We start from the raw sequence: 27,202 nt of genomic DNA, 5'->3' as shown, positions 1-27,202 counted from the left end.
TTTCCCAATGGTAATATTTTAGGAGATAACCTTTTCAAAGAGTCAGTTCTAGTTTTTGGGGTTTTTTTTTTAAAGTGTATGTTACTGTTAAAATGTCTTCTGTGTCATTAAGCCTTCAATTGGCATCATTAAGAACTGAGGGCGTGTCTACAAAGGAAGTTATACTGGTGTAGTCATGCTGGTATAACTCCCTGTGAGGATACTCTTATTCCAGTGTAAGAGTAGCTTTTTCCAGCATAGCTTAAACCACTTCCAAAGTGACATAAATGAAACTAGAAAAAGGCACTCTTATGCCAGAATAGGTGTGTCTGCACAGGGAGTTATACCAGTATAACTATGATCATTTTAAATTTACACTTTACTTGATATAACTTCTCATGTAGAGAAACCTGTGGGAATTGGAAAATGATACTGTTTGGGTCTTATATGGAGAAAAGATCATTTTATAAAATATAAACAAATAAAAGCATGAGCCAGTTTCAGGCAGGAATAGCAGAGGTGAAGGTAATTCCAAACTTCAGCATCACAGTAGTTAGAGTAACAACAGATGAGTGATCTTCTGTTAAGTGAACCTTTATATTCTCTTCTTCTATGGAAGTGGTCACCCATCTGCTCCATGAATCATTTAGGCTGGGATTTCTGAAGGAGCCTAGGGGAGTTAGCTAGCCAACTTCCTTAAGCACATTTGAAAACTCAGCCTTAAGCTGTAAGACCATTCCTAACTCTTTTGGTTCTGTTGTGTATTTCTGTGTATTGTACTGATTTATTCCTCTAAGGTATTTGAGGCAGGGACAATGTTATTTGTTCAGCACAGTGCCATTTTTGTATGCCACTGTATACATTTAAGGTGATGAATAATCAGTTGACGATAGTCCCATGGGGTCATTGTATTTGTGATACATGTTTTGGTCTAGAAAGCGAGGTACGTCTGAGCTGGTAAACGAAATGTTTTTTCTGAACAGAAGGCTATTGTATATCTTGTGTGAAGTTGCCAGTGGGTTGGACCTTATGCTTTCTCTTCTGTTGCATGCAACTGACAGATGGTGGGTGGAGGTTCATCATGTTAGCAAAGATAGAAATGGATACACTGAGACAAACTTCCATCTAATGTCATGAGATAATAGCAAACATGCCTAAGTGAGACTGCAATGACAACAATGCCATCAAGACCACACTGTGCTCTGTTGGCTTGGATGTGGAATCCTGTTCATCCTACTGCTATTAAGCTATAAAATATTTTCTACACCTTTTTTTCCAACTATTTTTTCCAGGTATTTACAATGTTAACTGCCACATTATAATTTTGCAGTCCTTATTAATTTTCCCCCAAATATATTTCTTTTCCTGTTAGTTTGCATCATCTAGTGTGTATTTTAGTGTTCAGTTCTAATAAGTGCTTTCCTATCAAACTCAACTGGTTCCTTAAAGTTATTTGACAAAACCTAATCCAGGTCTCTCCAAACATGCATTTCCTGCACTGAACTGATAATGTTTGTGAACATGATACTGGAGTTGGGTGTCTCTGAAAAATCAGAAAGAGAGAAAAAGGATTTTGTTGAGAAAATAGTTCTGAAAATCTGATGGAAATTCTTTTCTTTTGTCAGAAAAACCACTAGTGTACCCAGGAATAGCTGTCTTTTTCCAGAATGCATTTATCTTTTTTGGGTAAGCCTGTTTTCCTTTGTTTATCCTTCTAAACTTGTGGTTTTCAAACTGTGGTATGTGAGAACAATCCTGTAACAGTGGACAACACATTCTATTTAGTAAGATTTGGCAATCTAATCAATTTATAATCTCCTTTCAATTAAAACTGCAGCCGCATTGGTATACATTTCCTTTCTGTTGTGTGACTCAGAATCAGAGGTTTTCAAACTGTGGGGCACGCAGGAACGTTCGGGAGGGTGAGCGGTGATGCCATCCCTGCGCAGTGGGAGTAGAGGTGGCACTCCCTTCCCGCACTCTCCCCCCTGAACATTCTTTTGCACCCCCACCCCCCCGTTTGAAAACCTAGACGCTGTTACTAAATGGAGGGCAGAAATCTGGGGGGGTGTCACATAACCCCATGTGCACTCCACCCCTCACGTGTCGCCTCTGCCTATCTCACATGGAGTTATGCAGTAAACTACATTATTGGGAAAGGGGCATGCAGCCTAAAAAGTTTTAAAACAACTGCTTTAAACTAAATCTAGTTAGTTTTAATGGCCCATATTGAACATTAGATATAAAATTAATCTATTCATAATTCCCTGTTATTTCTAAGACAACCCCCACCCTCAAATCTTTTAATGATGCGCATATGGACAGACCTCCAGTGAAGTCAGTGGGGATCAGGGATCTGCCTATAGGGATCTGCTTGCAGGATCAGAACCAAAATTTACTGACTACAAAAGTCTGGTTTAGCTGAAATTTTATCTCCCAAAACTGGGAAATCTGAGCCTGCTTTCTTTGAAGTTGATGGCCCTTGTATTCTTTGCAATAAGCTTATGTATTTATTCCTGTTTGGTTTATTTTTAAACAGAGGGCTGGTCTTTAAATTTGGCCGCACTGAAGACTTGTGGCAGTGAATGTGTCCGCAGAAGTGAGTCAAGCCCTATGATTTTTTTACGACACACACCTGATTTTATTTTATTTTTTTTTGGTAATACGATTTTGTAAATGCTAGCTCTTGAATTATTTCTGAGGATAAAAAGTAAAATATAAAATCAGGAGGCAATAAAATTTCCATTTTCTGTTCTGTTAAACTTTTTTTTACTGTTCTTAGATGTTGACTTTGTATTCAAGCGTATTTGACTGAAATGTAAAACTAATAGGGAAAGTGTAACAATGGAAGACACTCTTGTGGAATGATTGTTACAAATAAATAATATAGAGGAATAATGGCTGCATTTAACCCAGTGTTCTGCACTGTATCTGAGCTCTAAAACTGCAATAAAAAGTACTTTAAAACATTTTTATACTTATTTATTACAATTTGTTTTTATATGAAAATATTGGACTAGTCATACGGAGACTGTTCAAAAATTTACAATAAAAAGTTATGGGTGTGTAAGAGTTCATAGAGATGCACGTTATTCTAGCAGCAGTACTCTCTGTGCTGTTATAGTTAATATTGATACTTGCTTTTTAAGTCCTCGTGTTAAACAGGAGCTGGACCAATAAGTGGTTGGGGGGGCTGGGTTTGGTTCAAGGTCACTTCTGAAAAATCAAAATGTCTTTGGGATAGGGAAAGAAGAGAGTGAATGACTCTGTATCTGGGTGATTAGGACAGGCACCTGAGACTGGAGAGACCTCAGTTTTAAGTCCCTGCTCCTATGACTATTTATTTATAAAAAGTACAACAGCTCCAACAGGCGAGACTTGCCCCAGGATATCCGTATCCAGGGGCTTGGCCAGGACACTCTCCTGATAGGTGGGAGAGAAGTTCAAATTCCTGCTCCACTTAAGGGGGAAATGAACCTACATCGCCGACATTCCAGGTGAGTAGCCTAAAACTTGAGCTAAAAGTTACAAGGGAGGCAGCTGCAACCACTTCCTCAACTTTCCTTTTGGCCAAAACTATTTATTTGGCAAATTTGTGTCAAATTCACAAATAGTTTCAGGGCTACACACTGCATTTTTTTTGGCAAATATTTGAAATTTTGCCTAGCGCTGTTAAGTGATGCATAACTAGTCCATGAAACACAATATAAGATACAATTTACCATGCAAGGAAGTACAGTAAAATGCCTGCTAGTACTCTCAAACACAATAGCTTTTCAAACAGCCCAAGCACGTCCTTCAGGGGGAGGTTTGTCAAGCAGTAGGGAACCCATTATCTGACCCAATTCTTGCTTTATGGTTCCCTTAGGCTGTGCAGGTGTTTCTGAATCCTTTCTGGTGCCCTCAGATGTTGTTTAGGGCACAAACAAGGCTCCACCATCCCTGTCTATCCTAAGCTACCTTTGTGTGTTTTCTGTGTTAAGTACCATAAATTCTCCCTTTTAAGTATTGTTTGATCAAGGGATTCTAGTGGTTGGTCCCTATGACATGTTCCTCCAGCTGCCCAGGGGCAGGCCTGCTGTGGCAAATGCTCTGGCTTGATTTTTACCACCTATACCAGATGCTTCCATCTTCCTTTCTATAGAATTCTGGGCTAACAGGTTGTTGAACTTTCTGATGAATCTCAGCATTTGTTATAAATTCGTTCCATTTAATACCTACTATTTTCATGAGTCAAACATTTAGATATCTGCCTATAGTTCTAGTGGTTTTCTAGCTTTCACATATATATGTTAAGGTGAAAATAACATTTCAGTTGAATATTCACATAGTTTGGTCTTAAACAAGATTTGGTCATCAAAAATCTATGATTAAAGTTGGTAAATGTACCTGCTGCCTTGCCAGTTTGAGTCTTAGTTCCTGTCAAGGTATGTGAACTGACTCACCTCTTGTATTCCTTTGCCTTCTAATGTAATACCAGAGTTTTTCTGGGGTTCTAATTTATTTTTTCATGACCTGATTTTTTTACCTTCACTTCCTTATAATGCTGAACAATCTTTTGGTCTTAGCTTTTTGAAATGATAGCTCAACTGATGCAATATTATCAACAAAATCTAATTCTTCTAGTATACTGCTATAGTCAGTCAGGCATCACTTAGTTTAATACTTTTTCCTCATAATTACAATGCCAAACAGGTGAGAGAATGCATTCTTGTTTAACATGAGTGTTTGTTAAACCATTCACTCAAGTCTGCATTTACTTTAGCTGGACAGGTCATACCTTGACATAAAGCCCTGATGATGCTATTTTTGTTGGCATATCATTACACTTCATAATGTTCCTGAGTGAATCAGGATGGAGGCTGTCAAATGCTTTGAGCCATGAGTATTCATGTATTCTTAATCCACTATCAATAAACCAAACAGAAGCAATGCCCCAAGGAATAACTGAGAAATGCTGATCTAGTGCAGCTGTGAGGTTGAAGAGGCGGGAGGCTGGAAGAAATAGGCTACACCAGCGGTCGGCAACCTTTCAGAAGTGGTGTGCCGAGTCTTCATTTATTCACTCTAATTTAAGGTTTTGCGTGTCAGTAATACATTTTAAGAAGGTCTCTTTCTATAAGTCTATAATATATAACTAAACTATACTATGTAAAGTAAATACGTTTTTTAAAATGTTTAAGAAGTTTCATTTAAAATTAAATTAAAATGCAGAGCCCCCCGGACCGGTGGCCAGGATCCAGACAGTGTGAGTGCCACTGAAAATCAGCTCACCATAGGTTACCTACCCCTGGGCTACACTAACAGAGGCTTTCAAGGAAAGAAACTGCCACATTTTTCTTTATGGTGTAAAAGGAAGCCTTAGCAGTTCTCCATCCACTAACAAAGTTGTACTCGGTTAAGTTACTCCATTGAGTAAGAGTGTATATAGTTCTCTCCCCTAACTCTACTGTACAAAGACTGTTAATTTGTCACTAAGCTAACTTCTCAGTGGTTCCTCAATACCTCCTATGGCTCCTAATATCTATTAGAAGCACTGAGAGAATTAAATGCCCTGTCTGTATAGGACTAAGTCTGTTAACCTTAATTCCTTCAGAGATGAGAAACATTTTTATAAATGGATTTAGGTTATAATCCAAATTTAATCAAGAATTAAGATTATCATTGAAATGGTGAACTAATGTATTTATCTTGTAAAAAGATAACTGCTTGATCTTATACTCTAATGGCTCTTTAAAAGGTTTAGTTTTATTGAATACTTAAAGACAACAGGCCAAGTTTTAAAGTTCATGTAGCTGTAGTAAGGATGAATTTGGCCCCTTTGTATTTTCCACAGTTCTAAAATCTACTCTTCCCTTTAGTGAGCTCTATTCTCGCTCCTCTCCACCAGAACCATATATGTAGGGGAACCAGACAAGCCCTCTGCATAAATCAGGACAGTCTAAGTAATTTTGGTTTGAATGTGCCTTTAGCTGGGGGAGTCAAAATCCTTTGAGGGCTAGACTGCAAATTCTGCCCATTTGCCCCCCCACTTACTGCTATGGCCCCTATGTTACCTTGTGCTGTACACTAGTCTCAGGCACAGAACTAGGTTAAGTGATTCCTCCCAGCACTTACTGCATAGCAGAAGCCACTTAAATGGCTCCTCTTTCTTTCAAGCATCCCCTTCAGATTCAGCCCCTGGCTCTCTGGCTATGCTTTCCATTCTCCTGGAACGGTCGACCACATGTAGAACTTTTATTTCATAACTATTCACGGCTCAAGTCATGACGCATGCAGATATACGAGCAGCCCTTTTCCCTTCAGTATTTAAGGTTAGGACTATTGGTTGAGCAATGGGGGAAAACATCTGAAAATTTGGGTTAGTGTAAGATGTGAAGTAACATTTTAAAAAGTGTCACTTAAAAAAAAATTAATACTGACTGCACCAGGTTCAACCCACTGCTGGAAAATTAAAAACAGAGTGCGCTTAAACTGGAATCTTGGACACTTATTAGGAGGGAAATAAGTATAACTGCTGCTAAGTAACACTGAGATGAGGCAACTATATTGGTTATATTCTATACATGCCCTATGTTCTGGTCCCATACTAAGCTTCATGGACTCAAGTAATTGCATAGATTCAGCTCCTCTCTGTTTTAAGGGGAGGTCTGTGAACATTTGATGGAATTAGAACCCTGCAAATATCCACAGCTAACTACATGCAGAGACACAGATGTGGCTGTATTGTTTACCATCTTTGCAGATTGCAGCTCAGATCCAGAGCCAAATTTCTGTAGGTGTGCCGGGCTCTAGAAATAAGCAGGTCAGCGATCATCTCGTGACTCAGAAATATAGAACAATAGCACTTCCTCTCCCAGAAACTCTTTTGATACTGCCAATGGAGTAATGAGAAAAATAACACTCCATTTCCCTTTAGAACTAATGGATCAAGGACAGGATAAGTTTCTTCTTGTATCAAAGAAGATCATCTGTTATGGCAGATTATTGCCAGTTTGCTTTATTTTCAAGCAAGTGTACTCTGATTAAAGACAACCGATACTTGCAATTTCTTTATTAACGTAGGCAATTGAAAAGCTGTGAGTGAGACAAACATTCTGAAATGAAGGAGAAACTCTACCCAGATGCTTAAAAGGTATCTAGTTGCCTCACTCCTTGAAATCCAGGGTGGGCACATGCCTAAACACCTTCTGAGGATCTAGAGATCAGTGACTAAGGCCTCAATCCTACAAGGAGCTCCATGTGGGTACAGGAATCTGATTCCACAGAGTCCATTACAGCATTAGGGCTAACTATCTACTAAGACCCTGATCCTGAGTTCCATGCAGGCAGGCCCTTGTGGTGACCTACTGAAGTCTATGCAGAACTAGGGCTTTAAATGCCATCAGATGGCAATACTATTAAGCATTACTTTTAATGATCGTATATACAACATTTTCAGACCAACTGATTTTTTTCATATTGACTGTGGCCCTTTAAAATACAAAATAAAGTTTGTTCATTAATATTCACTCCCACAGCGCCAGGTTTTTTACATTGTTTCCTTAAACAAGTGTTTAAAGGTAAAACATTATTCAAATAGTAAGATTTAAATAACATTCAACCAGGATAAAGCCATTTAGAAACTGGTTTATAATTAATTAAGCCTGTGACCAATCCTGTCTGTGTTACACATTATGGGCACTATGTTTCAAGCCCCTTACTCACATAATTAGCCCCATTCAGCTCAACGGGATTACTAACGTGAACAAGAGGCACTTAGTCACTTCAGTACAGTAAAGAGTGCTGCTCAAATATCCACGGTGGACCCGACCCTTTGAAGAGCTGAGTACTTAAAACTCCCAGGCACTCCCCACTTCTCAGGATTGAATACTCTGGGTCAGCTGCTGCAACCCTGCACAAGTAATGCCATTGGCTTCAGGGGCACTGCTCACATGAGTTGGAGTTGCAGGGTCAAGCCTTTTATTTTCAATTCCACTTCACACTTCAGTTTCTTACCATTTGAATTGTCAGAGCAGCTGGCCTAAACCAAAGCAGCTACGGATTTTCTTTAACTAATCAACTAATTGAGGTTTTGAGCCTGCAAGGTGCTGAGTACACTGGCCCCAATCCAGCAAAGCACTCAAGCATCTCCTGAACATGAACCTCAGTGGGATTCCTTGTGCTTAAAAATACGCGCATGCTGAAGTGTTTTGCTGGATCAGAACCAGCATGCTCAGCGCCTGCAGAATCAAGCCCTTAAATGTTCGTGATTATTTTTTGACTTTCAAAATAGGAGTTACAAATATCTCCCTTCATTAAAATTGGGAAGCATCTTAAAAGGATAAACTGTCAAAGCTGGATGGATCCATTGTAAGTAATTTACCAAAGAAAATGTTGAAGGCAAGACTTTGCAGAAAAGCTGAATGAACTATTTTACCTGTGACTTTACATACTGTATTGTTTAATAAGACTTGAAAGCAGCCTAATGCAATAATGTTTCTTCATTTTGAAATTCAGGAGTGATATTTAACCTTTTCTTCCCCCTCATGCCAATTAATTTTCTATAGCAGAGAATAAGAAATGTTTTCTTTATCTTGGTCTAATCTTCTGTAATTTTGGTCTGGTCCCTCTGTTCAAAATCCGTAAGCCAAATGGGGAAACTGTGAATGCAGAAATACTTCTGTAACAGAACATCTTACGCAAAAAAAAAAAAAGCTATATAAAACAATGTGAAACCATATTCTAGCCAGCTCTCCTTTAGGACCCAGATTCAGGAAAGCATTTTTATTCCGGACGGCATTTAACCACATGCTTAAAGTTGGTCATATGTTTAGGTGCTGTCCTGAATAGGGATTGATGTAAGCATATGCTTAAGAGCTTTTCTTATTTAATACCAAACGCATATAGGAGCTGACCCTGCTCTCATTGCACTCTGGGAGTTCTGCACATAAGCAAAGGGTAGGATTTTCAAAGCCACCTAGGCTATTTGGACACCCAGTTTCCTTAGGAACTTTGAAATTCTATCCAAAGTCGGTATATATTTATACCGTCCAGTCTCAAAATAGTTAATCTATTTAGACCAGGACATTCAAAAACTATCATGAAATATGGTTATTCTTCGTATTGTTTTAGCACCTAGAAATCCATACCAAGATCGGAGCTTCATGATGGCATGGGCTGTACGTACACACTCACACACTCTCTCTCTCTCTCAACTTTAAATTGAAAACTTACCTCCCAAAAAGCTTGGTCATCAAAGTACTTTGATGCAGGCAGCGTCTTCCATAGTTTGAAAGTTAAAACGAAACCTGGGTTTAAAAATGATACATGTGGGTGGGAGGGGCTGTTTCTAAATATTATATTTATTAGCCACATATCACAATATAATGCAGAGCTAAATATGAAATCAGAATCACAACCATGCCCCCACAAATCTTTCCTGTGTGGAAATCTTTCTGCAGGGGTGAATGTCAGATAAAGACAATACCACTTGTCTTCTTTTTAAACGCTTTTGAACCCCTTTATGTTGCTAATTAATAGACTAAAATATATTGGCAAAATAGAATTATCTGGATTGTCCTCCAGCCTTGCTGCTGTCTCTAATACATATAATGGGCCTAACCAAAACCTTGGGTTGGAAACCAACCTACAAACTTTGGAGATACTCAGGTCTGGATTTGAATGTGGGGTTCGTGTGCATCTCTATACAGGACATACCCGGTTCAGAATAATTTGATACACAATTCCAAACAATCTAGAAAGTTTTCCTAATCCTGTACAAATTATAAAATGTTCCGCAGAATATTTTTCGCTCTTTAGCACATGGAAGTGAGACAATGTTCCTCACAAGCAATATATTTGATTCTAAATCCATCATGCAGCATTGTGGTTTAGCCAGCAGATACTTTAAGACTGACATAATTTGGGGAGAAAACCATGTTTCCAGAAAAGCCAGCTATTATCTTCTCTCTGTAGGATTACCTGGACCCTTCCCCAGCCTTCAGTTATCTTCAAACAGTGAACGCATGAGATCCAAAGCAAAGCATGTAAAAATTGTCTTAGGTCCCGATCCTGCAAGCTGATTAGTCTGGGCCAACCCTACAAATACAGAGCCCCTTTGAATTTCAGGCGGCCTCCATGGGGGCAAAAGATTCTGCCCGCAGAAGTGAGGCCTTAATTATTAAAAATTAACACTTATGTATTAAAGCCAAGTGAACAGCGTGCCAGATTTTCAGGATAAACTAAATGATCATTAACTTTTCATATGAAAAGCTACCCAGACACATTAAGCAAACAGGCTTATGAGCACTGTTAACTTGAGATTTCAGATGTAAACACCCAGCTCATTAAATGATTGGATCAACACAGAATGTTTGTTTATGTTTTTTCCCCATGTCTTTCAGTGAGATGAAGTAGATACTTAAAAGTTTGCTTGATTAGCCCAACCTCGTAATTACATTTGAGCATGCACAGGAGTTACATATTAATTATAGGCTGAAACACTCATTTTAGAGAACGGTATTGGAACAGAGGTTCCAATATGCAGTTTCTTTCACTGAACTGAAGCAGGAGCTAATAGCTGTAGAAAATATTGCAACTGCCATAATCCCACCAGAGAGAGAGATGATCCAGGATCTAGAACCAGATGACTAGATCCTCAACTGGTGTAAAAATCTACTATTGCCTTCAGGGGAGCTATCCTCAGCTGCTGTAAATCAGCATCTTACTCAGTGAGTGGAAAACAGTCTCCATATATTTTTACTGTCGCTAAGGCAATATTCCGCATATAAAGATGTCCATCCTAGCCCTTCTCCTATCTGAAACCTGGAGGCTGCTGGTGAAGCATCAGTTAAAAATAACCCTGGCAAGCATAGGAATGATGCTATTGTTTTGGCCCTGCTGAACATACCCCTTTCTGCTGCAACTGAAAGAAATGCACTCAGTATTTCCTACAGCTTTTTCTACAGTAGCAAGTCATATACCTACATGTATATTTTTAGTACATCAGTCACCACAGTATCTAGGTGCCAAGAGATGCAATAAGCCAGTGAACACTGATGTGACAGCTGATGCATACCACCTACTCTTAAAAAGATCAGAACGAAGCTATTGCAAAGAGCTTTCCCATACTGACCTGTAACAAAACCTGTTCCCAAACCTATAGCAGTCGTCAACATGAAAGAGCCAACTTCAATCAAGGCTAGATAACCCAGGCTGAAAATGAAAAACAAAAACCTTTCACACAAAGCAAAGGACTGTAGTGAAAAATATTCCTAGAATTTTTGCCACTTACAGACTCCGAGTTACACAGTAAGGTTATGCATGTGTCTGCTTGAATATATGCATCATGGCAACTTTTCGCTAACTGAAGAATCACATAATTCAAACTTATTTTTAATCATTACATTATTGTACAGTTTCATTTGAAAGGTTCAACACACCCTACCGGACCAAAGACTAATACAGAAACCTAAGGCCAAATTTTGCCTGCTACATGCTTGCAAAGCCCAGCAACTTGAATAGAAGTTGAGTGCGTACATGAGAGGGCAGAATTTGACCATGTACAACCCCAATCCTATAATCTGATCTACCCACACAGCGTCCTAATGAAGTCAGTGGACTCTGAAGGAATAAAGGTCTGTCTGACTGGATCAATTGTGGATCAGATCTAAAAGAGCTACTGGGACATTTAGTTCTTCCCTCACTCCCCCTACTAGTGCAAAGTGGTCCACCAAGTACGTTCTCCAGCACTCTGTCCTGTCTAGTTTTACCCCTGAATTGGCACCCTCTCCTCTGATGTGGGTCTACTACACAGCAGTCACAGCCTGATCCGGAGAGGTGCTGAGCACCCATATATATGTATTACCTCTTTAAAAAAATATTTTGCCTTTTACTGACAGTTTTAATATGCAAGATTCCCTGACATATGCAATGTCAATCAAAAGTCGCCATTTGGAAGGATTCACATCACCTGAACCCTCAGACCTCTTCAATGGCTTCCTGTCTTTATCATCAATTCAAAGCTGTTCCTGGCTCACCTTCAGATCCCAGTTCAGTCTCACTTCCACTTAATCTCTGCTCTCATTTCCGCGCCCCCAATGCAGTCTACATCACCCACTTAGCAATCCAGCACTCAAAATTAATTGTTGAGGGCCTGAGCCAAAGCCCACCGAAGTCAACGAGAGCCTTTCCATTGACTTTAATGGGCTTTGGGATCTGGTCCTTGATTGTTATTAAGGGGGTTAATCTACAGTGGCCATGCAGAGCTATCTGCATACTGCATGTGTGTTCTAAAACTGAGTTCTAGCACAATACATTAACAATTAGCTAAACATGATACTTACTAAAAAGGATCAACCTACCTTGATAAACTGGCCCACTTGATTATTATGAAGAGAATGACATGGACTATCGCTCCAAGCAATCCAGGCAACCCAAAAGTGTAATGGACGCCACAGGTGTCATGAATCTTGAGCACCGAGTTCAAATATGTCTGGGGAGGGAAACGTTTTAGAAATACAGAGATGAACGTATTTACTGAGCAGAAAAGTTCTTCAGCCACACATCCCAAAATAGAATGCGGGTCTCCTCGCTCTCAGTCCCACATACTAGGCAACAGAACCCAGGAGTCCTAGCTATAAATTCTCTACATGTGCTATTTCTTAGCGTGTAAAACCTCACACAAATGTGCGTGACAGGATTTGGGGTTTCGGACATTACCTCGAAACAGTGAGATCCCAGTACTGCGACCATGCTGGCAAGCAGACCCAAAATCATGGCAATCCAAGGATGTGGAATAATGGGAGCTGAGAAACCAAGAGCAACCCCTCCTGCTAGTGCTGCATGATGGATGTGGATCTGTGGATTAACATCACCAAAGTCAATTCACACACACAGTGATATGGCACCCACTGGATTAAATTCACCCTGCTGCAACAGAACATCCATGCACTACTTAAGACCTACTTTGAGGGCTTAAGTGGGATCTAATTGGAGTATAACTGGCCCTCTGCGTAGGGGGTGAATTTCACCCTTGCAGCACGATAGCCAGTTAACATCTTCAATACTATTTGCTCGGGGACAAGAGATCATCAACCTGTTGAGGAGCTAGTGTTGTTTTAGCTTATTAGCCGTTTTACTTTCAATATATTGCTAAAGAGATTAACAAAAATCTAGGTCTCTCAGCAAAGCGATCTTTGCTCTCCTCTTACCATCCTGATTTTTCCATTCCTGCTGCTCAAGGATGACAGTGCAAAAGCAGCCACAGCACTCACAGCGATGGCATAGTACGTGTTGCAGATCGCGTTCCGCTTTTCCATCAGATCCACGATTAGCACAGAGTTGAAACTTGGCCAGAACATCCACAGAAAGAGAGTGCCTGGCAGACAAAGAGACGCAGTCCTCATTAGAATGCTCACAAACCCAGTGGGTCCATCCCATGCTGTTTCTGCTGGCGGGTTCTAAATCACACAGAGTGCATCCACTGCAATACCCACATTGGGAACCAGCTGATGGGACTCCACCATTCTGACAGCCCCCAACCGTCACTACAGTTGGAGCCTCCCCAGCAGTCCTGCATTGCACATCTCAACAGTAACCATAGAATAAACATGCACCCAGAAGGGTGACTTAGCTGGGAAGGGCCTGATCCTTCAAAGAGCCAAGAGCCTCCTGAGAAGAGCTGAGGGCCCTCAATGCAGGAGATGCTCATCATCTCTCATGGTCCTTAAGCATCAGCTTTGCAATACCTGTGCTCCCTGGAAACACAGATTCAAATATCAATGGGAATGATTCTGCCTTTCATCCGGAAGAAGTATGTTTGTGCAGCAGGCAATTTACTGTGCGTGGTCCTTTCAGATGAGACCTTTAAAACCAACACCCTGTCTGTTTTGCATGGGCATTAGGGGCCTGGTTTCTGAAGTACACAGTAACCACAACTACAGTGAAGTCAATGGGAGCATTCAGCACCTCTGAACATGAGGCCCAAAAGGATCCAGGGCCTTTGCTGAAACAGCAGGGATTTGCACTGATGTCCTTGGCCAAAACCTCCCAAGTCCTCTTACTGCTGTACTGCATGCTGGTCACACAGCTGATGTGGTACTGACCAAAATAAAGAACATGGCTATGTTCAGAATGTCTTTCATGTAGGGGTATCAGAACACCAGCACAACTGATACTAGCTGGCTCCCTTCCTGACAGGTTCAGCAGAGATGCCGAGAACTACCTGAACCATGGAACCTGAACTCCCCTCTCCCCCCAGTGGTGGTGGTTCTTCCAGGCTAGCACAAAGAAGCTTGCACTTCTGTTGTCTTGCTTTGTCCGCTTGGTGGAGAAATGGGGTTTCTGTTTTGTTTTATATAAAAGACTTGAGACTTATTTTTTTTTGAATATCCACCATTCTAGTAAGTGGATCTAGTAGAGCAATTAGCATTCCTGTTAAACAGTGTGGACCTGGAAAAATACCATGGCCACAGACTTTTCAGTAAATAGTGAGGCTAAACATTGGGTCCTTCTGCTCCAATAAACTACTCCTGCGGGAATTCTGTGCTGGTGCGCAATGCAGAATTAATGTTTCCCACAGAATTTTATTTTTTTCCCTGCAGAATTTGTGATTTCCCCCAGCATTCCAGCCCACGCCTGGCACGGGCAACTGGGGCTCCCACCGTCAGCCCCGGGCAGCTGCGGCTCTCAGCAGGAGCATGATTATATTGTGTCATTTTGACAAAATATACTGAATTTTGCAGAACTTTAAAATATTGTGTGCAGAATTTTTAAATTCTGGTGCAGAATTCCCCCAGGAGTAAATAACAGGCCCCAGTCACCAGCAAATAAGGCTCTTACCCTCTGTGAGCCAGCCACCAGAGGACAACATAACCTCTCTCTCTCTCATACACATACAGATCTGAATCCATCCAGTAGAGGGCAGCAGGTGCATTCACACTAGTTTATATATTGAACATTTCAGGGCACAGCTTTGCTCCCAGGAATTTTGTATCTATGCTGGACTATTTAGGGATATAGGCTGTATTAAAGATAAGCTATGATTTATCTTCTCTTCCCCCACCTCTACTGCCGAGGGGACTCTGAGGCAGACTCGATAATTAATGTTCTACTGTGTGCTTGAATTATATAGAGTTAATTCCACATGCTATTCACCTCATAGCAAAACTTCAAGCGCTCTCATTAAAATCAATAACTAAAACACGCAGGTTTCCAGGGTGCGGTATGTCCCTATGAAAACACGCTAGTTAGTCTCTGCTGACAGCAGTGACCTTGGCATGAGCTTGGGTCTCCAGGGTTGAAGCTCTTTAAAGTCCCTAGATGCTTTTGCTGCTCACTTTAGGTCCTCCTGCCTGTTGAATGACTGAAAGGATGATCCCATGGCGCACACAGAGGATTTCAGGCACAGTGACCTTGATATGCTCTGAAAAACTAACAGGCTTCCCAACAAGTGATATTATCTGGGCAGATCATGTTCCAAGCTGCTTCTTTTCCATAAGCGCAGTATAATTTCCATTTGGCATATCCCTTGGGAAACTGACATAAGCTGCACTTATCACAGAGTTCATCCCTACGGAGACCTCCTGGTCTAGTCTATTCTGTAGAGTCAGGACATGTTTCTTTCATTTTCTGGAAGAAAATGACAGCACGGGCTGTCAGTTGCAGGATGACTTTTTGCCCTTAATCTTGAGCCCTGGAACCTTCCCCTTGTACAAGCGGCAAGGCAGATGATGGTTGCAGTTTGTTACAGTCTGTGCTTTGAGCACATCCCTAAAAACACATTTGGGATGCCGTCAATCACCCACTGGTAACTAACATTTGGAGTCAAGTGGATGCGTTACTTTATCTCACAGCCCAGTACTCGATTTCTCAGAGACGACAGGTGCTGGGGCACTTATAATCTGCTACAGCCTGCATGCAAAAGACTGGCAAGATTATCTCTGAAGTGAAGTCAGCAGAGACTAGGCAACAGTCACCCTTATGCCCATGAAATAACTAGAGTCTCGCTCAAGGTTGCTATTGGATAGTCTGTGTCCAAAAGGTCCCAAGTTCCTCCGTCCCAATTATTTATCCCTTTTCCCATTTCCTCCCTCTCTCCTCCCATTTGTATCTTTCCCCCTTTCCACTTTTCTGTTCTCCAGGCAACAGTAAATAACGTAAATGTTTAGAGGGATCTTACGCCTTCAAGGCTGCCCCCTCCATTCTCCCCATGCCACCCTAGGTGGCAATACTCATATCATTTACCTATGGAACTCACAACTGCAGGAGATTATGTTTTCAAAACACAGTAGAAATATTAACCAAAGTACTGTATTATTACAGAAGCAAATCACATGTGTGTGACATTCACTCTTGTGCAGCACACAACCTACAACGTTTATGTCCCACTTAAGCTCTATTTTGAAAGCTTATGTGAAACTTAGGTGGTGTAGAGGTCTTATGGAGGGTTGAATTTCATTCATATACGAATCATATCTGCAGATACACTGTCAAGGATAAAGATTATTAGTCTTCATGCTTCAGGGTATAAATTAACCACCAGCTGGGGCTCAGGAAGAAACAAACGTCCTTTTCCAGCACGGCGCAATGTTGCGCAATAGGAGGTTTTACATCTTCCTTAGACGGATCTATCACAAGTCACTGTGATAGACAAGACACAGGACTAGAGGTATTTTGCACTATGGCAATTCATGGTCTATGGCAGGAGTGGGGCTGGAAAGAAGGATCCAGATTGTGAATCCCTTATTCCCACTGGCAAAGTAGTTACTTGCAAGAGTAATCCCAGTAACTGCAATGAGGCTATTCTTATGAGTTGTAAGTGTTCATAATTCAGCCCTGAATTTCTGGGAGGACCTAGGCACTGGGTAGCCTTGGACACATTATGAAATTGCTTGTTTGGTCGTTCATTTGTGAGCGTCTGCACTACCTCCGAGTTGCTTTCAGGAATTATTCATGAAGACATAATTACTTTAGATAGCAAGCACTTGGGGGTAGCGAGCTGGCACTAAAATTATAATGAAGACTTAACAGTGTCTTGATGAGTTAGATTAAAATACCAATTGCTTTGAATTATACAGCAGAGCAAGATCTCTGGGGACACGGCAAGATGAGCATTTAATTTTTCCTTTTTTACATTGGGTGAAGGCTGCCAGGTTTCATTAGCCATGTGCCAATGAGCCCTGGTGAGGTTCCAGCAAACACCCAGAATCAGCCCCTCCCACTGACAGCAGATCTTGGGGTGTACAGCCAAAAGTAGCGAGCGCTATAACCAATGCCATCTACTGGGATCAGAGGAGACATTCGGCATAGATCATTCACTCCATTCGGGCAGAACATAGCTCCTAATAAAGGACTCGGGCGCTCACACGTCACAGTGATAGGTTAGATAAGTATTCACTTGATTTTAGCCACAGAAATCAATGCCTCTATTTCAATGTTGTTTCTTTTAACTATTAAATTAATTTAGTGCTGGCACAAGATGCCAAATTGACAGACCTGGGAACTTACATTCTCCGTGGAGACAAGGGCACAGCACAGATCATGGCAGGACCAGCTTTGTAATATAAATCAAAATAATATGGAAACAAAAAGAAGAAGAAAATGCTCCTTACCCTGAGCATTTTGCATGTGTGATGTATCTTTTCCCCCCACCCTTTATCTGCTTCTTCTCTTTTGATTCTAGTCTTTGTAAGTGTTTATACAGTACCTAGGACAATGCGGCCTTGATCCTGCTTGGGCCTCTGGGCCCTGCGGCAATACAAATATTAATAATGACACTGCCCCTGCCAATATGGTTAAATCTGTGCAAAACGGCCACCTGTAGTGGTGAGAGAACAGTTTACCTGCCTTGGCCTTTCTGCTGCATCTACCAAGAAGAGACCCGCTCAGTGCCACTGCAGTGGTGGTTTACATGATGGGGCCCATCAGCCTAAGAACGGAACTGAGACTCACCAACTCATTACCATCTGATGGTAACAACTTTTGGTCACTGGGCTGTATTCGAACTTTCAACTTTGCAGTAAAAGATTCTATGCCCCTTTCCCAATCCCCAAAGTCATTCATCCCACTGGCCACCACTGACTGAGACGTTCAAGTAAATGTCTTACCCAGCATTGAAAACAAATCAGATATCTGATTAGACTTTTCCTTTTCAATCCTTTCACTCAGTGAAGAATGGTACAGCCACCAGGAGACTGCCAAGCCAAAGTAGGTTCCAAATATGTGAACGTGCATCAAGCTTGTGTGTTCCTCAACCTGCAGACAACAAAGATATTCCATTCCTGGGTATCAAGATGTCATTGGGTCCCCTTGATGCGTACAGAGACTTGTAGCTCAGTTACTTATATAGTGTCCTTCATAGGCACCCTCATATATAATGTTCATGAGAACTTAGTACACACAGTACTTTTTGCAGCTCAGAAAAAGACATGGTCCCTGCTCCAAGGAACCTGCAGTCTAATTCAGACAAATAAAATACACTGGTACCAGTTCTAGTGCAAGGAGATGTGTAGATACCCTCAGGCTGGAAAAATGCTTCCCAGAAGCAGATGGTTAGAAGGAAGAAGGGATTGGTGGATGGGGTGTGGAAGGCTGCTCCAAGCATGGTGGGCAGCATGAATGAGGGAGCAAAGGGGACAATTCATTATTATGATTACTATTATTTATTTGATGGGTGAAGGAACCAAAGGGAGGGCTAGGCAGGAACCTGAAGTGGGAGTAAGACGGGCCACGTGGAAGTTGGGGCAGAGCCTTGAAGGAGCTTTAACTTAATGCAAAAGGAAAGAAGCCACTGAAGAGACTGGAAGAAGATGTGATCAGAGCAGCAGGAAAGAAAGCAGGAGCGTGTTGGCTGGGATAGAGAGGAGAAGAGGTGAGGTGCAGAAGGCCAGAGAGAAGGTGCTGTAAACAGAGTGAGACACCAGTAGAATCCCCAGCCACGTAGCCCTTCCACATGCAAACTCCCATTCATTTCAGTGGCAGCTGCATGCATGCAATAAACTGCAGGATCAGGCCCAAAGCAAACCAGCCTAGATCTGACTATCAGTCTAGCGTCAATATCAGACCAGCAAAGGGGAATGTTTCCAAAGGAAAACAAAGGTTTGTTTAAACCCCCCAAAGCCTTTTCCCGCGCATATGCTAATGTGGTTACCTACCTTCAGGAATTTTACATTGATCCATCTGCTCGTACTGAAAGCTGCCACCTCCACCATCGCCATCCAAATCAACTGAATAGGGTTAGCTTTGCCCAGAAGAGCTCCAGCTGAGATTAAAACAGCAGTTACACTTATACTGGCCTTTAATACGCTTTAAAAAAAAAGGAGAAAGTTAATTGTGAAACTAATTGAACCAAACAAGAGTCATTAGTAGGCAGCACTGTTCCAGACATTCATTATGGAATTCTCACGCTTGTGAGGTAGATCCCCATTTTACAGCTGGGTAAACCAAGACACAGAGATTGAAGGGCAGCATTTTCAAAAGTGGCCTCCCATTTGGGGTGTCAACATGAGATACTCTGGAACCAATTTTCAAAAGTACTAAGCACACAGAACTCCGACTGAAGTCAACAGAAGCTCAGCACTACTGACCACCAGCCCCAAGGTGCCTCAAGCTGAACTGAGACACCCTACATCAGAAGTCACTTTTGGAAAATGTGGCCTTAGTGGCTTGTTGAAAGCCACAAAGGGAGCTAATATCAGAGCTAGGATTGGAGCTCTGGAATTTCTGGCTCCCCAACCTGTGCCCCAACCACTAGATCACACTGGTCTCTGCACAAGGCATTCTGAGGTCCCTACAGTCCTCACACAGAACGAATTCTTTCCCTTTCCCCACTTCCTAAAAGGCTGTCCACCATTTTGTCCTCCTTGCAGTTTCTATCAAGGAAACAAGGGATGTTAATGACTCAGACACACTGTAATTTATAGATGTGTTCTGGGCTGTTCTTGACCTTTACAATATTCTGGAATTTCAATTAGCTGCTTCTCCTGCCTCTTGCCATGAGAAAGAACGTGCTGAAAATCCTAAAAATTGTCCCTGCAAAGGTAAAGATTTTGTCTTACTTCTGATGGGAAAATCATCTACGAGCATATTGCTCTGTAGTTGCAGACAATTTTCTTGTGTGTGCAGCACGCACAGCTGGGGCAGGAGATGATTTTTATTTAAGGAAACATAGTGCTTCTGAAAGGTACTGGCCTGGGAGCTGCGCAGACCAGACTGTCTAGCAATCCAGTTGCTTTCACATCGCCCTGCCAACGTGTCTTAACCCTGACCAGAAGAGGTCACCTGTAGGGATTATGGGGAATTCAGTCTCTGTGGCCTTGGTCTCTCTTCTGGGTCTGCCATTAAAGCTGTAATTTGTGAGGATGACTTTTGTGACTGTAGACTCCTCTCAAACTACCCGTCTCATTTCACCTGGGGACCCCAAAATGACAGTCACATGATAACAACTTCAGTCGCTACAGACCTAGGCCAGAGCTGGCTGGGAAACGGTTTTCTCATCCTGCAAATATTTTCAATAGTTAAAAAAAAAATGTCCTGTCTCAAACTGGGGCAAGGTCAGAAGCTCAAGATAGTCATGAACTGAAAAACCCCCTTCTTCCCCCCCCCGCTCCATTTCAGGTCAAGCAGAACATTTTGTTGTGATAATTGTGAAACATTTTGTTTCCATTTGAACATTTTCTTCTTTTTTTCAGTCAAATTAGCTTGAATTTCTAAATGAAAAAAGTCATTTCAGGGCAAAAAAAACGAGAATTTTTAAATTTTGATGATTTAGGGAAAAAATTCCCCAACCTTTTTTTAAGTCAGAAAATTCATCCAACTTAGCCCTGTTTTGCAAACAGCTTTGTTTTTGACAAATCTGCATTTTTCACCAACCCCCCCTCTTCCCCCCCCAATTGTTGAAAAATTCCCCACCAGCCTAGCACTTCAGGATTCCTTATCTTGTGAACCAATCCCCTGAGCCATCAGCATGAGTCTTGTGATGACACCTTTTGGCCAACTTCCTGCAAGATCTTCCAACAGGTCATAGCCCGCAAAATCCCACTTTAGTTAGCGCCTGTCAGAAACTCTTGCTGTACTGCCACACGGTAGTTATTGCTACATATCTAATAACGGGGCTGTAATTCAACAAAGCCAAAAATCAAGACGAAGGCATTGAGCAAATGAGAACAGTTAGGAAAGGTCTCGGCAGTTTGTTGTGCTGCTCCCAGTGCCTTCACATTTTTAGATACACGTAACAAAATTATTAAGGCTGTAAAGGATATAACAAGAAATGAATCTATGACAAGAACACTTCAAGGCTTTTAAAAAGCAGAATGGAGGTGGTGATTTACCTCTGATGTCCTAACAACACTCAATGAATTTGGCTGCAGCAGCAGAAGGAATATATTTATGCTTGCCTCTTCTACAGCACATTCCATCTTAAGACCGCAAAGCATTTTACAAACATTCATGAATTAAGCCTCCCAACTGAGTTGGGTATAGATGGGGAAACTGAGGCACGGGGGGGTTAAATGATTTGCTCGGGATCACACAGAATGGTTGGGGCAGAAATGGGGATGAACCACAAATTTCCTGACTCCCAATTGGGTGACTCGGGCACAAAACCATTCCTTTCCTGTCTAGGAAAGAGGGAAAGAGGAAGAGAGGGAACTACCTGTAGTTCCATAGTTATACTACCCAATCAGTACCAGTTAGTAGCTGACATTTTGCTTGCATCCTGGCCATGTGTTGTGATTGCCAGTGGAGTCTTCTTACACTTAACAGTAGATGAGATGTTGGAACTGTAAATGCCTTTGCCATATACCGGGGTGGCCAGCCTGAGAAGGAGCCAGAATTTGGCAACGTACATTGGTAAAAAGCCACAGTAATACGTCAGCAGCCCCCACCATCAGCTTCCCCCCCCCCACTCCCAGCGCCTCCCGCCCACCAGCAGTCCCACTGATCAGCCCCTCCCCGCACCTCCTGATCTGCTGTTTCGTGGCATGCAGGAGGCACTGAGGGGAGGGGGAGAAGCGAGGGTACTGCAGGCTCAGGGGAGGGCGTGGTAAGGGGTGGAGTGGGGGCAGGGCCTGTGGCAGAGCCAGGGGTTGAGCAGATGGGCCCCCCGGCACATTGGAAAGTTGGCACCTGTACCTCCAGCCCCGCAGTCGGTGCCTATACAAGGAGCCGCATATTAACTTCTGAAGAGCCGCACGTGGCTCCAGAGTCACAGGTTGGCAACCCCTGCCATATACTATAAACAGCAGTAGTATTCCACAATTCAATCAATGCTCAATAACTAGCTAATGTATACAGGATTTTGTTTTGTTTAGGGGAGGGGGAGGAAAAGGTAGAGGATATCCATTAAGAAAAGAGCAAAGGTCATGAATTCTATGACCATTAACAACAAATGTAGCTACAAGTTAAAACAATGATAGCAATATAAATTGAGCTCCTCAAGGAACTGGGAGGAATATTTCCCTTGAATGTACAATGTGCGGTATGATGGTATTGGCCACTGCTAGAGGTAAGACAATGGAGTATATGGACAAGCTGTGTGATTGCTTATGGGTAGGACAGGAAGTAGGATAACAGGCCAGCTGGACCAGTGAAGAGGGATAGCTTGGTGGTTTGAGCATTGGCTTGTTAAACCCAGGGTTGTGAGCTCAATCCTTGAGGGGGCCATTTAGGGATCTGGGGCAAAAATCTGTCTGGGGATTGGCCCTGTTTTGAGCAGGGGGTTGAACTAGATGACCTCCTGAGGTCCCTTCCAACCCTGATAGTCTATGATTTGATACACTCACTCTGTGCTTCAGTTCCCCAGCCATAAAATGGGGATAAAGCCACACCTCTCTACCTCACAGGGGTGTTGTGAGGGTAAAGACGCTGAGGCACTCAGATGCTATGGTAATGGAGCCATAGAAGAAAGGTAACTAGATCAACAGATGGCAAAATGCAGTTAAAATTACAAAGCCAACCATGAAATAACAAAAAGTCCTGCCAGTGTGACGGTGCTGCTGGGTAAATATACCAAAAAAACAGGAAAAATTACCTTAGCCACAGCACTCAGAGATGCTACATTAAGAGTAAATGATCCATTCTAGGATGTATGAATTACCTGTGCAGGCTGATTTTCACTTTTCCTGCTGCGGAACTGAACAAAAATCCTTCCACGAGCATGGCCCACTGAACTCCAAGTGCGGCAATTAGCAGGTTGAATCCAGTGCTGCTAAATCCGTATCTTTTCGTGAAGGCCAGGAGGAAGCCAAATCCAAAAATCACCAGGACGTTGACATCTTGAAATGCTGCATGGCAGAGAAACCGATAAATCAGTCAAGTTATCAATGCAGACCAGACTCCAGGTTAACACCACAGCAGTGGTCAATAAACCTGCTGACAATTAGTAACTGTCTCAGAGTTATCCGCATACATTCTGGTGGAAAAGGAGGGTGGTGCAAGACCGTGCTGGACTGAAGGATAGAGGAGAGACCATCAAGTTGGGACAGGAAAGGAGATATAAAATAATAACAGTGCATTTCAAGAGCACTATTTATCAGGGGGCAAAGCCTTTTATATATTAATCCAGACTGCTCCCCACCCTCTGTGAGGGAGGTCTTATCCTAATTTTTCAAATGAGGACGTGAGGCACAAGAAGGTTTAGTGTCTTGCCCAAGATCAGAAGAGCTGGGAACGGAGGCTGGGCGGTAGTACGGTCTAGACAATGAGGCACTGGACTGGGACTCGGGAGTTCTGGGTTTTAATCCTGACTGTCTTTGACCTGCTGTGTGACCTTAGGCTTCCACTTCCCCGCTCTGTGCCTCTGTTTCCCCTCCCATCTTCTCTCTGTCTTGTCTATTTAGATTGCAAACTAAGTGTTACAAAAATGTGAAGATGTTTATAAGCACAATGAAAGACAGAGGCAGTAATATGTTTATGAGAGCACTGGTAATTGCTTTCAAATGATCCCTTGCAGTCAGTCAGTAAAACCAAAAGGCCACATTCTGTTCTCCGTTACACAAAACCAAATCAGCAGGATTGGCACAGAAGTAACCGAGAACCAATTTGGGCCGAGATCTGCAGAGAGTCTTGTCTTGCTTCATTTTGAAAACAATGACACTCTCCTTTTCGAAGTGGGCCGATTGCCCTATTTTCACCATTACAGGAGGAGTGCTGTATTTGAGATAATAGTCAGCTAAGCAGAACTTCTCTCTACTGCAACTCTGTCTGCTAAGAAATGTTTCTTTGGAACAGAGTTCCCTTATCAAGGCACAGGCAGTGTGTCTGCTCCTTGTTGATTTTAAACCCCACCTTACACATACACACACCAACCACACACAGCCAGCCCCCTTCATCTTCCCTGAAACATCTCAAGCCTGTTTTTTGATGTACAAATTCAAAGTGACTACTAAAAGGGGCCAAACGTTATGCCATAGAATTTGTAATAGTCCGGTGAAAGGTCCTCACAAAAAAGATGGGTTAGTCTCTAAGGTGCCCCAAGGACTCGTTTTTGCTGATACAGACTAACATGGCTACCGCTCTGAAACAAAAAGATCTGAAACCCTTGATTCTGCAGACACTTACACAAATGAGTAGTTTCATCGAAGCCAATACATCGAATTACTCAGACACATAAATGTTTGCTGCATCAGGCCTTAGCAGCGGCGGCTCCAGGCACCAGCGCAGCAAGTGCGTGCCTGGGGTGGCAAGCCGGTCACTGTGAGGACGCCAGAAGATCTGCTGGTCCCACGGCTTCGGCGGTATTTCGGCGGCGGATACGCCGAAGGCGCAGGACCAGCACATCACCCGCAGAACTGCCATCGAATCCACGTGACCGGTGGCCCTCCCACAGAAACGCCACCGAAGGCAGCCTGACTGCCGTGCTTGGGGCGGCAAAGAACATATAGCCGCCCCTGGGCCTTAGATTGCTCTGTCTGTGCCATAATTTTACAGCATCCAAAAACCTTCTAGGCACTTCACCAGAAAGACATGGTGCCTACTCTGAAGAACTTACAATGTGATTTTAGATGGGACGCAGTGAATGAGAGAAGCAAACATGGAAGGGAAAAAGGACTAGGGTTACAAAAGCGTTTGTGGCTGTGTTGGCCCCAAGATATTAGAGAGACAAGGTGGGTGAGGTAATATCTTATTGGACCAACTTCTGTTGAGGAAAGAGACGAGCTTTCAAATGACAGAGAGGTCTTCTTCAGGCCTGGGAAAGGTACTCAGAGCGTCACAGCTAACAGCAGTAAGATCACATGGCATGTGCATCTTCTGGGCAGTGAACTGAAAGTGTATGTTTTTTTAACGAATAATTATTAATGATTATTGACTCGCTTATTGTGAACACCAGGGAAGAAGTGAGTCATAAGGACTGTGAATGAGCAGAAGGTGGTAGTTTGGTGAAGGGCATGGGCCATGTGTAGGATGGCTAGAAAAGAGAATGAACACTGAGGCTGGAACCACTGGAGAAGTGGAAGGAGATCTCCGGTGTATAAATCTCTGTATCCCTAGGCCTGGTAGCCCCAGCGTATGTGCTAATAGGTATATTCTTATGTCGATGTACAGGTTTCTACACTTCATAGCAAGGATTAAAGCAAATGTATAGGGAGGGATGCAAGTTTCTGGCTTTTGATCAACTCACATACAAAATATTAAATAAACCCAACTCAGTGCATGACCATGGGCAAGTCACATCCCCTTTCTGCACTTCAGTTTTCCCCATCTGTAAAATGGGAGTAGTTAGACTTACCTATCTACCTTACAAGGAAGTCATGAGGATTAATGGGTTAATATTTGTACACCACTTTAGACAGGTTACATGCTATATATGTTTTATCATAATTGCTAATATAGATCTTCAGTAAATGTAGAAAAACACATTTCTCAGATGCAGGATTGTGTACAAAAGATTCAATGCTTACAACATAGAAGCAAAGTCTGGTACCATAAGACAATCCCCAGCGTATTATTAAATAAGAAAAAGGGCTACTTTTGCCTGCCAGTACACATTTGATAACAAATCTAAGGCCTAATACGGAGCCCATTATTTAATAGTTTCAGCTAGTAAGGGGCAGAAACCAAGACCCAGCTTAGAACAGCCCAAGATCCTTGGGGAAGGTTGGATCTAAGTTCTGAACTTCACTGCTCAGACTCACCACTAATTTTAATCCATTCCTACTAGCTGCCCCACTATTTCAATCATAGAATCATAGACTATCAGGGTTGGAAGGGACCTCAGGAGGTATCTAGTCCAACCCCCTGCTCAAAGCAGGACCAACCCCAACTAAATCATCCCAGTCAGGGTGTCAAGCCTGCCCTTAAAAACCTCTAAGGAAGGAGATTCCACCACCTCCCTAGGTAACCCTTAAGCCTGATTATTTGTTGCCCTGCACATTGTGCATTCATTTGTCCCAGGCTTTCATCCAGCCCAATTCCGCCCCCCCGGATTGGAAGGGACCTCAGAAGATCATCTAGTCCAACCCCCTGCTCAAAGCAGGACTAATCCACAACTATTTTTTTCCCCCAGATCCCTAAATGGCCCCCTCAAGGATTGAACTCACAACCCTGGGTTTAGCAGGCCAATGCTCAAACCACTGAGCTATCCCTCCCCCATTTTGTATGATTTTTGTATGATCATAGTTCCAAGATCCCCAGTCTTGCACCTGAACCCATTGTGCTAGGCACTGTACTAACACAGAACAGGATGGTCTTTTCCCCTCAAAGAGCTTACAATGTACGTATAAGATGAGACACAACAGTGGATACAGACCAGTGAGGGAGCACAAGGACACAATTTAGTAGTGTTTGACACCCACTTTGGCCTGCTGTAAATGACTGCAGAAGGTGCAAACCAACAGAGTATTTAAAGGGAAGTACCCATAATATTTGTCAGATGTACAGCACTGTTCAAAACAAGCTCAAATGCACCCAAATAAAAGCACACCCTGAACCCTACCTTTAACAACAGGCTTGCAAACTTACCAGGATAGATGTCAAGGTCTTTTGGCGTACTTCCACTTTCGTTTGAAAAGCAAAACCAAAATATGAGGATAAAGGCAGTTTCCAAAGAGAGTATGAGCCCCGGCAGACCACATCGGAGACTGGGAGGATAGTCAGAACCCATTGTACGTTAGTTCTAGTGTTAAACACACACACATGAATATTTTTCTTCTATAAGAACGTTCCACCAACCTCAAACCAAAAGAAGGTGGAGGGTGAGGAGGGAATAAAAACTTCAATGCGATAAGAAAGCCCAAGAGGCGTT

The 27,202-nt window shown here is 42.4% G+C and overlaps 2 protein-coding genes across 3 annotated transcripts in view; one reads left to right on the top strand and one right to left on the bottom strand.

Moving 5' to 3' along the window:
• The window catches only part of TMEM50A (transmembrane protein 50A), an 8,036-nt gene extending 5,088 nt beyond the window's left edge, over positions 1-2,948 (top strand). The window contains exons 6-7 of the mRNA XM_054011617.1: positions 1,605-1,665; positions 2,519-2,948. Of these exons, the coding sequence (XP_053867592.1) occupies positions 1,605-1,665; positions 2,519-2,564 (107 nt within the window). The 3' untranslated portion in view covers positions 2,565-2,948. The remainder of the gene's footprint in view (positions 1-1,604; positions 1,666-2,518) is intronic.
• On the bottom strand, positions 2,517-27,202 carry LOC128827651 (RH-like protein). 2 transcript variants are annotated; one of them, XM_054011614.1, is made up of 11 exons: positions 26,920-27,202; positions 23,057-23,243; positions 21,648-21,776; positions 19,116-19,266; positions 18,069-18,216; positions 13,173-13,339; positions 12,682-12,819; positions 12,324-12,454; positions 11,096-11,175; positions 9,196-9,269; positions 2,517-8,621 (listed from the first exon to the last, which is right to left on the bottom strand). In XM_054011614.1, the coding sequence occupies exons 1-11, from the start codon at positions 27,059-27,061 to the stop codon at positions 8,595-8,597; spliced, it is 1,374 nt and encodes a 457-aa protein (XP_053867589.1). In that variant the 5' UTR covers positions 27,062-27,202; the 3' UTR covers positions 2,517-8,594. The 2 variants fall into 2 exon arrangements, with proteins under 2 accessions (XP_053867589.1, XP_053867590.1); XM_054011615.1 differs by lacking the exon at positions 21,648-21,776.

The sequence above is a fragment of the Malaclemys terrapin genome, chromosome 22, assembly GCF_027887155.1.
Source record: "Malaclemys terrapin pileata isolate rMalTer1 chromosome 22, rMalTer1.hap1, whole genome shotgun sequence".
Lineage (NCBI taxonomy): Eukaryota > Metazoa > Chordata > Testudines > Emydidae > Malaclemys > Malaclemys terrapin.
The sequence above is the reverse complement of the archived record's forward strand: the minus strand, read 5'-3'. Positions and strand labels throughout refer to the sequence as shown.